The sequence below is a fragment of the Gavia stellata genome, chromosome 20 (genome assembly GCF_030936135.1).
Source record: "Gavia stellata isolate bGavSte3 chromosome 20, bGavSte3.hap2, whole genome shotgun sequence".
Lineage (NCBI taxonomy): Eukaryota > Metazoa > Chordata > Aves > Gaviiformes > Gaviidae > Gavia > Gavia stellata.
The window spans coordinates 13,260,061-13,275,716 of NC_082613.1; the positions used below are offsets into that span (position 1 = coordinate 13,260,061).

At 50.5% G+C, this 15,656-nt stretch overlaps 1 protein-coding gene across 2 annotated transcripts in view; it reads right to left on the bottom strand.

The window, feature by feature from the left end:
• Positions 1–15,309, bottom strand: part of PPP1R16B (protein phosphatase 1 regulatory subunit 16B) — a 41,500-nt gene extending 26,191 nt beyond the window's left edge. For both annotated transcript variants that reach the window (XM_059827319.1, XM_059827318.1), the window contains exon 1: positions 15,063–15,309. In XM_059827319.1, the coding sequence (XP_059683302.1) occupies positions 15,063–15,309 (247 nt within the window). The remainder of the gene's footprint in view (positions 1–15,062) is intronic.
• Positions 15,310–15,656: the final 347 nt, after the last annotated feature.

A 15,656-nucleotide genomic window follows, 5' to 3' on the forward strand; every position in this document is an offset into this window, starting at 1 on the left:
TCGGGTAGAGCCGAGATGGCCTTGTGGAAAGAGCCATCAGGCGAATGGAAAATGGATGGGAATAGCTAAATCAGTTTAGGTTTCCCCTAACAGGGGTAGATCAAAAGAAAACTAACTCAATTAGGAGGGAGAGAGACACTGATCCAGATTCATCGAGCAAAGCAGAACAACTATAAAGTGACGTTTATGGTTGCTTTCCTTACCAGGGTCACACAAAGCAGCCAGCATGTACCAGCGGATCTGGCCCAGATTTATGGGCTAAGGGTAGACCCTTTTAAATAAGGACATCTTCGCTCCTCCCAGCTTACTTTCCCAGTTAAGCAGCTGTCCAAAAAAAAAAAATAGGTCATCAAAAAAAAGCCCCCCCCAATTTAATTAAATAGAGTAAGCGGTGCTCGTTGCCTGTTGGCAGTACCGTTTTCCCTGTACCGGGCAGCTTGTCCTGATTACGGGTAGCTCGAAGCCGCATTGCCAGACCAAGGCTTTTGGCTCAGCCCATTTCAGACAGCGGGAAGGGCCACGCAGGAGGGATTTGGTTCAAGCGCTGGCTGTGCCCATGCGCGGGTCCCCAGGCATCCCCCTCCAAGGACACACACCGGCGTGGTTACGTGGTCCCTGATACAAGCCGGCATTCAGACTAAGGCAGGGCATGTCGGTGCTCCCCCCCGGGATGCTCGCAGTGCTGAATCTTGGGGGAATACGATGCATGCATGCCCCAGGGGCACCATGCCTGCCTTCCCAAGGGGAACCCAAGACAACTCCGGGTACCTGCACCAGCCATGGTGCTGCCAGGGCACCTGGGAACCATCACCTCCTCCAGCAAATCCCCTCCCCCGCGAGATTAGCTCACTGTTACGCTTACAAGGGACTACTTTGAGTTAAATGCGGCCACTCAGTGACTTGCTGGGCACCTGGGCTCTCACTCCACCGGTCACTTGTTAACTGCTACCTGAAAACCCTCTGCCACGCACAGCACAGCTACGGCACTTCTCATTAACACGGGGGTCAGCCGGCGCAAGCGCCTTCGCAGCGAGGCGCCCCCAGGCTGGCAGGGTAAAAAGCCCCACGGAGCCCCTCGCGCACCCACTCTCCCCAAACCCCATGGGAACGACTCACTCCCCAGGGCTGATGACAGCGCAAAAAGCTCCCCCCACCAGCAGTCTCGGAGAAGGCTGCCCTGGCCGCGTCCCCGCACGCTCCTGCCAGTTCCGCTGCTTTCCAGAGCTGTGCGCATCCCAGGGGATGCAGAAGCACAGGTACACGTTTTCTTCCCAAAGCAAACACCCCCCCCAGCCCGTGACACTTCTGCTCAGGTTAAATGCCTAAGCCCACAAGTCAGCATTTTACACGGTCGCTCTGTACACTGCAAATTGTGCCAAACCTAATGGAGTTTTTGTTGCTCCAGGACTGTCCCAGAGCCAGGGACAGGCTGCACCGCTCCCCCTGCTCCTGCATCGTCTGCATCCTGCTCTGGCAAGCAGACCTCCAACCTTCCCTTCGCCTGCCCCACAAACATTTCCACCAACAAACCCTCTCCAGTCGCAGCTCTGTCACCCTGCTTGGCTTTGCTAACAGCTCTCAGAGCTGTAACAAGACAAATTGCTCCCGTGCCAAAGCGAGACCCTCCCGTAGCACCAGGAGCAGGCAGAAGCGCAGAGCGCTCCCCAGTCCCGTGCACGGGAGGGTCTCCTGGTTCTCCTGCTTCGAAGCTGTCTCCTGTCCGCGGTGGGAAGGCAGCCTCCCACCCAGCAGCTCTGCCTCGCTGCAGGCTTCTACCACAGCTGCGGAGAATTCAGACCTCCCAACAAGAGCAAAGGGGTGTCCACAACAAAACAGCCGGTGCCCAATGTCCTGTCACATTTTAGTGAGAGATAATGAATGTAGCCAAGGTTTTGCATGAGTCTCACCAAACCTCCATGTTCATGCACAGGTCAGACACTATCTGACACCTCCCAGGGAGCTGATACTGAGTTGGATGTTATTAGGATCCAAGACAGAAACTGCTTTGGGACAGGGCAAAACTGCAAGACCAACTTTGCCCACTGCAGTGTGAATAAATCCCCTTCTCTTGCCCCCCAGCCCCAAGATCCCACGGTCTGTGGGTGACAAAGCTGTTATTTTCATCTCCCAGTTACACAGCAACCAGTGCTGGTGTCTTAACCCCTCGAATCAGTGCGCTGGATTTTGAAACGCTCTCCAGCATCCCGGCTGTGGCATCTCAGGACCTCCACGCACGGCGCTCCGTGGAGGAGCTCTCTCCAATGGCCACAGCAGAGACAGGACAGTTGGCGAACAAGGTGCCACAGTGATAAGCAGCATGTTGAAAGGAGGAGCTTTAAATAGATGTCAGCAGCTCAGCAGGCAGGTAAACAGGATCCCCTGTTTCTTTCCTGTTCCACGGCTGGAAAACCCCCAGCCCCTTCCCCTGGGAGGGGAAGGAGGAGGGTGGGGAGCCTGCGGCACCAGGGCTGGTTTCCAGAACGGAGTAAAGGCTGCCCCAGGGAGCCACTCCTCCCCCAGCCAAGAGACGAGATGTTTCCACTGCTGCTGGGAACTCCTGGTGCCGATCGGGGCAATCCCCAAGGGGGACAAACCACCATGCAGTGTATTTTAATGCTGTGGGGTAGGAGTGGGTATTGGGTTTGGGTGGCAAGGTTTTGGTAGCGGGGGAGCTACAGGGGCGGCTTCTGTGAGAAGCTGCTAGAAACTTCCCCTGTGTCCGACAGAGCCAATGCCAGCTGGATCCAAGATGGACCCACCGCTGGCCATCAGCGACAGTGGTAGCGCCTCTGGGATAACATAGTTAAGAACGGGAGAAAACAAACCCGAGCAACTGCAGCCAGAGAGAGGAGTGAGAATACGTGAGAGAATCAGCTCTGCAGTCACCAAGGTCAGTGCAGGAGGAGGAGGAGGAGGTGCTCCAGGCGCCGGAGCAGAGGTTCCCCTGCAGCCCCTGGTGAAGACCATGGCGAGGAAGGCTGTCCCCTGCACCCATGGAGGTCCACACTAGAGCAGATTTCCACCCGCAGCCCATGGAGGACCCCACACCGGAGCAGGGGGATGGACCCGAAGGAGGCTGTGACCCCGTGGAAAGCCCATGCTGGAGCAGGCTCCTGGCAGGACCTGTGGCCCCGTGGAGAGGAGCCCAGGATGGAGCAGGTTTGTTGGTGGGACTTGTGACCCCACGGGGGACCCACGCTGGAGCAGTCTGTTCCTGAAGGACTGCACCCCATGGAAGGGACCCACGCTGGAGCAGTTCGTGAAGAACTGCAGCCCATGGGAAAGACCCACGCTGGAGAAGTTGGTGGAAGACTGTCTCCCGTGGGAAGGACCCCACACTGGAGCAGGGGAAGAGTGTGAGGAGTCCTCCCCTGAGGAGGAAGGAGCAGCAGACACAGCGTGTGATGAACTGACCACAACCCCCATTCCCCGTCCCCCTGTGCCGCTGGCAGGGAGGAGGTAGAGAAAATCGAGAGTGAAGTTGACCCCGGGAAGAAGGGAGGGGTGGGGGGAAGGTGTTTTTAAGATTTGGTTTTATTTCTCATTACCCTACTCTGATTTGATTGCTAATAAATTAAACTATTTTTTTTTTTCCAAGTCAAGTCTGTTTTGCCCATGATGGTAATGGTGAGGGATCTCCCTGTCCTTATCTCGACCCACGAGCCTTTTGCTGTATCTTCTCTCCACTGTCCAGCTGAGGAAGGGAGCGATAGAGAGGCTTTGGTGGGCACCCGGCATCCAGCCAGGGTCAACCCACCACTGAGTGCTTAACTGGGTGGTCTTTATACCAGCATGCGACAGAAAGGAGCTGAGCATTTTTCAGATGGACTCTGTAATCTTAAGGAACACAAATGCATTAAGTGACCAAACCAAGCTGACTTCAGTAAAAGTTAAAATATCCAAATATCTTTAGAGATCTGTGCAAAAATCCTCAGGGATTCACAAGAAGCCCCCAGTTAACAGTAGCTGAATGTGCTCCTATCAGAGCTTGGTCCAGGAAGCAACATCATTCTGGAAGCTTTCAAATCCAAGAGACTAATAGAAGGATCAAGCAAAGCCAGATGGCCAGACCTCTGTCTCGTCACCCTTGCACTGCTCCCTCCACCTCTAGCTGCAATTCAAGCTGTCAATCCCACTTCACAGGAGGAAATTAGTCAACAAATATTGCCCTTCAGCTAGAAGACAAGTCTTTGAATGTAAGTGAAGCAAGAAATATTTCCCGTTCTTTTGTTCCCTTTAGGGTAACTGTACAGATGAACGCTGCAAATATTCCTGCTACTAAACACATGGGAAATCTCAGAGCGCTGAGCGATACGATGCAATGATGACCCAAATCTTGAATCCACGCTACAGATTCAATGCTGGCCAGTACTCAAATAACAATTTTCCTTGCTCTGAAGAGTGATGGAAAATGGCCCCAGATGAGAATAATTTGGTTTGGGGGCAGAGCAGCAGCTTGTTGATAGCTATTTCACAACCGCATGATTAAAGTTACGGAAGAATAAATTTACTATGAAAGCACACAGGGAATCCCGCTTAGATGCCCTTTAAGATGAAATTTTAAACTCTGGCCCTTCTAATAAAAACAAAATGGACTTCCAGCATCTCTCCATGACCCACTGTCACCTACCAACCCAGATACGTTGTGGTTTTGGCACAGTATCCAGCAGCAGGTTGGAAGTTGACTGGTTACAGCCTAGGCTGGAACTTCATATCACATTCAGGACTCACATCATTGTTTTGACAGCATCAGCTTTAGATGGAAAGAAAACCCTGGGATCAACTACCCGACAGCCAGGAGGATGTCACTGCAGATCCATGGGGACTGTCCTCCTTTGCTGGAGCTCTGGCTCTTTCTAATGCCTGCTATTCCAGGCTACCAAACCAAAATTTTAATTAAAAGAAGAGTCCCATTTAAGTTCCCAAGGAGCCCTGCTCTGGCCTTGCTAATTAAAGACAGACTGACAGGATCTGAAGCAAAAAAATAAACCAGGTCTGAGAAGTTTGAGAGTCACAGAAAGAGTCTGAGCTCCTAAAAGTAGGCTGAAACTCGCTGTCTGTGGGAGCACCATGTGTTGTCCAGCCTCAGGTTTCTAAGTTAGGTCCTGGTCTCTGTAGAACTGATGGAGACCCTCTGGAGAGGGTTAATCACAGCACCCCAGTTCAGATCTCACCTGTCTCCACTGACAACACATGGGAATTGAACCCAACGTTGGTAGACAGACACAGAAAGTGCTCTTCTTGCCATGTCCTCAACGTGAGTGAAATGTCTGTCCTTCACTGCAGGGGCATTGCTCCGTCCCCTCTCCAAGACGCTGAGAGCTGCTATGGATTTCCAGGTGACTTCCTTACCCCAAGCCGCTGGGCAGACCGTAGGTGTCCTGCAGTAATGAAACCTCGGTGCAGCAGAGCTGCTCCATTCCTCTGCAAGGACTGCACGCTTTCATTCGAGAATATTCTGCTGGTAAAATTTTGCTTTTATTGAAATAGATTTTTATTTTTTTTTAATATATATATATTTTTTTTTTACACATAGGATCCTTCAGATTGGGTAATTTGCAAGGCTTTGTTTGAATACACCAAGCCATTGCGTCTCACTACGTTCAAGCCTTATCATTTCAGCCAGAATGGTGCAAGTATCAGCACTGGATCTCCAACCTTTGCTGCTCTGAATCAGACCAGAGTGGAAATACTTTGAAGGTGCCAGAATCTCCCCCACCCACTCAAAATGTGGATGTTTCCAGACAGATGTAGGTGTAACACAGGACAAAATGCAAGCTGCAGGCAGATAACACTTCTCTAGGACGGAAACCATCAGCTGCAACTGGGTTAAAACAGGACTGGTGCAAACACTGAGAACGGTGTGAGAGTTTCAGGTTAATTCCTGCTCTAGTCTCCCCTTTTTAGAAACAGATGCTATAGCAGTAGTAGGAGAAAAAAAAGTGGTTTTTCTTGTTTCATGGTTGGTTTTAGGTTTTGGTTTTTGGTTTTTTTTACTAACATGATCTCTCTTGTCAGCCCAGGTAAAGGCACATAAATTGAAATAAGACTTAGGAAGCTTCCCATTGCAATTCAGAACTTGGTGCTCTTACACTCAAGACAGGACCACTGCTCTGTGCCACCTGGAAAGCAAAGCCAGGCAGAACAGATGAGACCACCAGGAAAATGGGAACTGAGATCTAGCTTGAAATCCTTGGCCAAACTGACAGATGCTACAGACTGTTATAAAATGTATACAGAGCATGAGAAACACAACCGAGCAACTAAAGCCAGTTTCCTACATGAGTAACATTTATAGCCAGTCTACCTCATGCTATCTAGGGAATCCGGAGGCCAAATTCAGCAATAAGCAGTTGCAAATTGCAGGGACCTCAGTGGAAACTGCATCCGCTTGCTAGTAGCTGCACATGGGCTCTTGTTTCCCGAATTACAAGGAGTGCAGGGTGCTTGATTGCATCTTGGCTCTTGATTACAAAGGCATCAGCAGACAGGATTAAACAGTTTGCTTCCTGGCCTATTTAGCATCCTTTAGGTGACGGGTTAGCAGGTAGGCAAGGCTTAGGAGACATTTTTAATAGTTGTGCCAGAATCTGATTTTTATTTTTTTCATTTTTTGTGAAGATATTTGCAGCCAGTGATAAGGTTTCCCAAAGATCTGGCCAGGCTCCAGAGGAAAAACCAAGTGAAAGTGTATGTAAAAGCAGCCCTGCACTAGGTTATAAGGCACTGCCTGAACCAGCTGCCATAGCAACTGCTATTAGAGAAAGAATTAGAGCATTCTTCATGGAAGTAGGAAAACTCGCAGTCAGTAACCATAAGGATGGGATGCAAAGCCAAAGAAAGGGGGATGAATACAAGCAAGTGGGGAAAATACGCAGAAGTGAACGAGAAGCCAGGCCGCTTGCACAGGTATCTGCTCTCGTGTTGCGGAGATGCCTATAAATACACTCGGATATCTAACTCCAACCTCATTAGCAAGCATTTTAGATACAGTTGATCCTGCCTTGGGGCAGAAGGTGGATTACATGACCTCCCGAGGCCCTCTCAACCTCTATTTTCCATGATTCTAGGAGGAAGAAATCTACACCAGCTGAGCTGACCTGAATCCAGAAAGGCAGGAATTTAAATCTGGAAAAAAAAAAATAGATTTAATCCACTTCTCAAGTTCTCCTTGACCAGGAGAAGGAGCAGAAAGCAGAGCCTGCAACCACAGCTTACAGCCAAGTTCCTCCTGTCTGGAAACTATATCCAAGCACTGCGTTTTCAACTGCATCAGGGTAAAGCAGGCACGGGAGGTTTAGCCTTGCAAGAAGGTTTCACCTCCAGCAATATTTATTTCCCCACCAATACTCATTTGCAAAGAAGAGGGAGTTTTTAGGTTGGGGTTTTTTTTTCCTTTTTTCAAAATACACTTGCAAACACAATGATGCTGCAAAACTCCAGGTACCAGCAAGCTCTCGAGAGTGATCAGGCTAACGTCTTACGTCCTTTTGGCAGAATTAGATTAGATATCACAACACAGCACCGCAGCGAGGCAGAGCTTTGGCTACCAGAGGTCACGGCCAAGGTGGGAAGACAGACGATATTGCACTCGGGGTTGCTGATGCTTATTACGCAGAAGATACCAGAGGTCCCCCACTGAGCTGCTATTTAGGCTCTCTGGGTTCTTGTTATTGGAGTGGGACAAAACACGCAGTTAATCGGAGCGTAGGAAATAGCACACACCTGGAAGGCAGCCAGGCAGGCAAGAAACACGTTGCCTGCGAGAAACCCCATGTCACAGCCCCCCTGAGCGAGGAGCTGGCTGGGCTGTAGCATCAGCCCTTCCACACCATTATCCCACTGAGCAGGCAGCCAGGCGTGCTGCTTTCAGTGCTTGATCCGACCCATATCCATGGCCATCGCTGCACTACCGTGCCTTGGACCCACTGGTGCAGATGGCAGGCAGTGATCCCCCCCGGGGCAATCACAAGGACAACCAAGCTGGGAAGTTACCGGCTAGAAAAAGCCACTGATGTATCAGCAAGTATTATCAGGCTCAGATTGGGAAGTTCTGGCTTTGACATTTGGCAGCCTGTAGATATCAGAAAATAAGCAGCCATCCAAGGCTGCTTCCACGTCATTGGAAGCAGAGCAGCCAGGACAGGGAAGGGAAAGGTTAAACGCCAGCAATTTAGCACTTGATTGTACGTACGAACATCCGCTGGTTGAATTAAGGTCCCATCAATAATCTGCCTTTGGCTGACAAAAGTCCTGACGTTCCCGGCCATTGCATCCTGAGCTCTCCCCGCTGTGATTTGGCCGGGCAGGGTTTGCGGAGCAGATGGTGACCTTACATATCCTACCTGCTGCACCTTGCATGCACAACCCTGAGAGTTTCAGCCTTTACTCCCCATTGCCCAGACGTCCTTTCGAGAGGGAACACTCCTTACTCACAGTTGCATTAAGAAGAAACCATCAACAATACAAATAAACCAAAAAAATGCCCAGTTTGCATTTAGGGGTACGTGCAACCAAGGAGACACCGGTTCCGAGTTTCCCCTCCAAAACACATCGTAGCCAAATTTTAGAAGCCGATTAAGTGATTTAAGCCACTTCTAGTAAGAAACAAAACCTGGGATTGGCAACAGTCATTGGCCAATCCCTGTTTGATTTAACACACCTTGAATCCAGACAGACCACCCTTACTAGAGGGACAAGTAGTTTGAATCCAATGTTTATTCATTATCTTGTAATACTATTAAAAGAGACATAAGAAATATTTTCAGTGGTTTCAGAAATGGTAGAAGCTGGCACACCTGTAAAAGCCAGAAACCAAAACGATGTGAAACCAACCCAGTTGCCATCACGCAAGCTGAGAACGTGCGCTCTGCCAAAACAAGGTGCGAGCGGAAAGATGTGCCCATGGAGGTGGGAGTGGGCAGCCGGGCCTGCAAGGGCGTGTTTAAATTTTCATCAAAAAAAATTCCAGCCAGGAGCCCTACATCACCGTTTCTTAGCAAGGACAGTCAGAGCGCATTTGTGGGCACGTTCTCAGTTCTTGTTTTAGTCAAGAAAAGCAACTGCTCACTGCCGGGGCGCAGGAGGGAGACCGCTTGTGCTATCAGCCTTGCTGTGAATCGAGAAGCTCGAAAGATGCAGAATTTCTGGGCCGTAGGTATGGAAAGAGTCTGTTTCCCAACTCGCACGTCTTGAAACAGCAAGCAGCAATGCTCAGTGCATGCAACAGCCAGCGCCCCAAGAACGGGCACCCCGATCCTTCGGAAAGGGATTAAGAAGAAGCTTGACCCACTGAAACCAAAGCTCTTCTACAACAGCTGGTGTCACATTTTATAAAATACATGCTGAAGTTAAGGAAATATTTTATTATTTAAAAAATGATTTTAAAAAAAGTATTTCTGATCACACTTTTTTGTTTAAAGAAAGGGTTTGAAACAAAATGTTTAAGGTTGACTCCAGATTTGGGGAGGGAGAGGGCTTCATCCCAGGAAAACCTGAGATGGACTTTCAGCATTAATCTCCAAACAGAAAAGTTGGTATTTTAAGCTCTTATGGAAGTGGAAATAATTTTCCCACTTGATTAAAATTCCAGGAAGTCAGGAAAAAAAAAAATATTATTTACTCATTATGACAACAGAGAAAGTTGCATATTCAATATTGCTCGTGCTCCCAGATGCCATCTAGTTAGCTGCCATATGCAAGCCACCCTGCACTGGCATCGCACCCAGATTGCATGAAAAAGCCAAGTTAAATGTGGCCAAATATGTGAATCTGCTTTTGGAAGACACACCAACCACCATTAACAAAATTAACAAAATCCATCATTGCCAAGAGCTCCCATGCACAGCTTCCCAAAGAGGATGGCTTTCATTTCCACACATATGGGGTTTAAAACTCAAGAAAAGCCTTTATTATTGAACAGAAACTTTAATTTCTGACTCGAGTCATTCCCCAAATACCCAGATATACACTTAGACTGCTGGCGATAAAAGATTTTTTTTTTCAGAGCCCTTCAAAGGGCACGAAACCCAGGAGAAAAATCTTCTCAGACAGATGAATGCACTTGCTCATAGACATGGACGCAGAAACTCCATGTAAAAAGCTTCAGGAGACTAATAATGTGGGTGGAAAATTAAGGCACCTCGTAAAAGGTTCTTAGTAACAAGGGAACAGATCACATCGACTTGGAAAGGTTAAAGAAAGCAATTTATAGACACTAATTAGGGCCTCTTTTTAAAGTGCCTTTGCACATGACAAGGTTGGTTTTATTCCAGAAAGGTGCAAAGGGAGCGCGGTAGGAGCTGCCTGGGGATGGCTCCTGAAAGGGTTTACCATGCTCATCATTACCGCACATTTACAAGAGATTTAAGGGGCGGCATGAAGGGAAACGTGGGGGATGTATTTATATAAATAAGCTGTGCAATACTTATACCCTCCCCGGGGAAATCTTCTCCACGCTGGCACAGGACCCAGTGAGCCCCAGGCTTGCACCCGCTGCTCTAACGGTAACCGTTTTGCTGGGTGCCAAGTCCAAGGTCATCAAACCCGAGTTTCCATTCACTTTCTGGCTCGACAGCTGTAAGGATCTGCATGGTTAAACTTCTGCAGAAATGCTGTTTTATGCAACGCTCTGGCTCTGACAACGTTTTGCTTGCAGGATGAAATGCCAGAAGGTGGGAGCTGAAGGACTTTGCAGCGACGCTTCCCGGCGCCGTGGCCGGGGGGGCAGCGGGTGCCCGCGGGGAGGCAGCTCTCATCCGAGGGCGGGAGAAACCAGGGCATCTCCAGTGCCGCTGGAAGGTGAGTCGGTCCTTTGGGGGCTTTATTTCTCTGTTGGTTCACTGAAGGGAACTCAGCTCACCCCCCAGCTAACGCCAACACCTCCAGCTTCTGCCATCCAAGTGGGAGCTCCCCCTGCAAACGGGCCGGGTGTGCAAAGGGACTTCCAGGCAGCAAATGCCACACGTCTGTACAGGCTGCCACTTTACCCACCTCTGGGATCTCTTTTTTCGATTTACAGAACACCAGCTCCTCTCCCCACACTCTGGGGCTGCTTTTATAGGAGCTCAGCGATGTAGAAAGACCTGGACACGACAGCCCTGCAGCAGCCGGGGCTGCTTTCGGGGACGAGGTGCCGCCCTGGGACCAGCGGGACCAGCCTCCTCCCCACCGTTTCAGTCCATCACCTTGCAGGACGGCCTCGAAGGGCCACAGCCTTCAGCAGCCCTCACAATTTCTTTGCAATTAGTACGGTAGCTTATAAAGCATTGCTTTATTGCATTATAAAGCAACTCTCCTTCGTGGCCATTAGAACAGCCCAGAGGTTGTACACCACACTGCCGCTCCCTGTAAGCTCTGTATGGAGTGAGCGTTCTCCCCTTTGCACCGTCCCCCTGCAACCAGCTCAGATCGTGCCTAGAGCTGGGTGAGGGCTTGAACGTATTTCCACTTCCAACGGTGATTGTGCGTGATGCCCCTCTGAGCACGCCCTTCCCAGCTCCTCCGCAGGGAAGAGCGGAGCCGGTCCAGTGTGGCAACTGGGAATGCTCTGCTCTCACCTTTGAGCTCACCCATGAGCTGCCTGCAAATATCTCAGCTTTCCAAACCGAAGGTCCCGGCCAGCACACTGCCGCCCAGGGGGACCGCTGCCCTCGGTCTGGGGTCACTGCCCGTCGCCTAACTTCTCCCCAGCGCCACTGTCTGCTCCCATCTGCCACCGGCGTGTTTGCGGTGTGCTCCCTACCCTGGTTCTGTCAGCAGAGATCCAAAGGAGCTTTTAATAGCAGCTTGTTTGTTAAATCTGGGGTAATTTGACAGATCTGTTGCAGAAGATGTGAGCAACAAGCAGGTAGGAGCCATCACCCCTTCACAGCTCCTGCCCACGCCAGGGCTGACGCTCCCTGGGAGCTTTGCCTTTGGTCCTGCTTCACCACCACGCCGAGACACAGCAGTTCTGCAATGCACCCAGTCACCTGTGGACTCCTCGGCGGTAGATGAACCTGGATTTCTTACATGGGAAAGAAGTCCTCTTCTCCGAGGCTGTCACATTTGCAGAGCCAGAGGGGTCCCAGGCTAGGTGGGAAGCCCGCGTGGCTCAGCCCGGTGGCTGTGCCATCGATGGCAGAAGGAAACGGGGACAAGGGAAGGTGCTGCAGATACCCACAAGCTGAGCAAAACAAGCGCTGCTCTTTCTATTACACCTGGGCAAGGCGCAGGCAAAGGACAGTGAAGGCAGCATGTCCAGGTCCTCAGGGACACGGGGCTGCTCCCTGAAGAGCGGGGCAGGGCTTTGCACCCACCGGCTCCATCCTACAGCGCTCGACCCACCGTCTCCGTCAGGAGCTTACACCACAGCACATGGCTCCTTCCCGACAAAGAGCCAACACGCCATCCAGCTCCGCTTTCTTTTCCCCCGATTTCATTGCACGGTGCCTGCTACCATCCCTTCTCCCACTTCGGGAGTGAGAATGTTAAAAATAAATACGAAAGTACAGAAAAGTAACAAAGAATGGAAATGGCACGCCCGCTCAGAGGTAGCTCGGAGGTGACGCCTGCCAGGCGCACCCCCGGCTCTCCAGCCTTCCTCACGCTAACTTCTCAACCTCTTCATCATTTATATTTCACCTCCCCCTCCACTTCCCACATGGAAACAAAAGATGATTCATACACCAAAATAATCACCTAGGACCTCCAAAAGCCCACGAATTCCCTCACTTTGGCCTAGGGCACTCGATAAGGAATTTTTCCCGTTTGGCATCTGGGTTTGACTCTGCCCCCTCCTTCCCTTTACACTGGTCCCTCAGCACAGAGAGGGCAGGGCAGGGACAGAACCTGCCCACACACTATTTTTAGGACTTAAATTAATTGACCACAAAACAAATTGAATTAAAAAACTTGAGGCATCTGAAAAATCCAGCTACGCAGGGGAAGCACCTGTGGCACCGGGGACACTGGCCCTGCCCTCTCCGGCGGGTGGAGAGGTTGATTTTCCACCGAGCAGGGAAGTGCCTTTATCACGTTTGGTGTAACCAGCATCGCATCGGAAAGAGCGACTGATGGTTAAAGCCCGCTATCTGGGCTCGCCTACGGAAAGAGGTCAACATAATTATAGTACCAAGAAAGACCCGCAGTGAGGGATTTTCCCTTAGAGGAGGAAAAGAGTGAGGCTGTGAGCTGAAAGCTCAACTCCTGCACTCCAACAGCAAAGTATCTGTGTCCACGTGCAGTGCGAGACGGTCATCCAGAGGACCTCTGACACCAGCACGGTAATGCCGCTGCCTGCACCCACGCCAGCCCCGCCTGCCCGCTGCCATCAGGGTGCACAACTACCCTCCGCCAGCGCCGTGTTTGCAAACACCTCCGCCTTTGTGCATCTCACGCAAAATAAAAAAGCATTTTTAAGGCAGACGGTGAAGGAGCTTTCCTCCTTCCAAACTGACCCCCTCTACCCAGATCCAATGCTAGAAAGCAAAGCTACAAGGTTGGACCTCTCGCAGACCCCTTGGCCCCATCATACCCTCCAGCCCAAGCGCTGAGCAAAGACACCACTGGTGCACGAAGAGAGGAACAATGAAACGCTCGTTATCCACCCCAGCGCGGTGACCCGTCACTTACATGTGGGCAGTTGAGTATAAAACCCAAAGCCATACCCTGCCAAGTACCTGCCAGCACAGGCAGAGGTGATACAAGTCATAAATCTGTCGTCTCGGGCAACACCAACAGACACAATTCCACAGTAGGGCTCTAGCTGGCTTCGCTGCTGGGGCTCTCCTAGAAGACTAGAACAGCTCAGAGTGACAAACGCAGGTTCAGCGGAGCAAAGCACTGGAAGCAACTGTTAAACCTTTAAAGCAAGGAAGAAACAAATAAAAGCCCACGGTTTCCAGGGCTTTATCACAGGTCTGCTCTCCCAGAGAGAGGCTACAAACGCACGCAAAACCACGGACACACAGCAGGGCTTGGCAAACGCTGCTAACGCACCGCCCAGGCAGGCACCGCTGCCCACCAAAGTGCTCCATTTCCAAACAGGTGTAAAGTGTGCACTGGTGGGACACCGGAACAAGTTACGGCGCACAAAAGGCCTTCTCAGAAACAGGGACATGACTTTGGGGAGATTCCTCACAAGACAAGACAAGGTCCTTGCCTTCCACCCCCATACCAGGCAAGTATATACTGCTTCTTGCAAAAGATGCTGGAAATTAGAGCAACATTCACTAGCAGAGATGCAACTCAACTGGCCAGGTTTCCTAAGCATCTCCCTTGTCTCTGCCATGCCGAGGGATCAGGGAGATCACACCGATTTCGCTATCTGGCAGAGCGGCAACCCCAAAGGCTGCTCCAGGTCTCCTCTGAGAAATGTTTTTCCTTCTCTGCAGAGAAGTAAGCTCTGGCTGCCCAGAACTTACAGGTTTTTCCCTGTGCTGTGCTGAGGCTAATGGGGATTGACTTTTAAACTTTTTTTTTTTTCCCTCCCTTCAGATTTTGAAGCAAAAGCAAAGCACTTTGATTCACTTTGAAATGGTGCAATTAAACCAATTTCTGAACAATCTGGAGTTCTATTCTGTAGGAAGCATTAAGCAAAGCCATGCTTTTCAGTATTCTGAATAGGGAAAAAATTCATATATCCTTGTAGCTCTCAATCCATCCCTCCAAGCAGGGAAGCTGAAAAGATTTACACTGACATGTAAATCCCTGTGACAGACTTCTATAAAACCACTAAAAGAGGCACACCCAGAAGGCAAAGAACTGTTTCAACACCTTCTGTAAGTAGAAAGTGTGAAAAGAGGTGAAAGCCGCCTCCCTCTCCCCAAATCTTGGTCACAACTCCTGCCCTATCCTGGCATTCGTGCGCCCACTCCTGATGTCAATCTAGGTAACGCTGGTGTCACACAGTGCTTTGGGACGCCCACAGCTATATCAGAGATGGCAACACTCTAGAGACCAACAGCACATCAAGGGCAGTCCAGTCCACGGATGCCAACACAGATGCCTCTGCACACCACAGCGCTACACGGACCTCACACGCAGCCAGACAAAGAAATTGCCAGATACAAGTGCCATACCTTCTTCCAAGTCGTTCCTCAGAGAAGCCTCCAGCAGAGCAACGCTGGCTTCAAAAGACACTTTCTTTCGGTTAACAGCATTTCTCTTCTTTTCATGCTTCCGCTTCTTGTGCTGCATCTCCTTCTCATACTGCGCCCATTTCTTCAGCTGCTGAGCCCTCCGCTTCTGGGCTGCCCGCAGCCTCTCCAGCGTGGGCACCTTATCCAGCAGCTGCAGCTCTGTCAGGAGGTCCACGTGGGCATCCATCGCTTCTGCCGAGAGAGAGGGGGTGAAGGAAGTCCCAGCGGGAAACGATGTCCCACCACAGGTCCTCTGGATCGCAGACGCCTGTTGCTATACCAGCATCTTGAGGCTGAGCTGGAAAGGGCCCATCGCAGTGTCCGATGAGAATATGGTGGAAACCTAAAATGAGGAGGAAAGTGTGAGGCATCAAGTCTCATCACAGCAGGCAACACCTACCACCTCAAAAGATGGCTCACTTAATTGCATTTTAATTGCTTGGTTGTTCTCACTGGCCTTTGTGAGTCCACCCCTCTCCCACTGTAAATACGCAAGCAAAACACTCTTGATTAAGCTGTAGTTTTAGCGTGCAG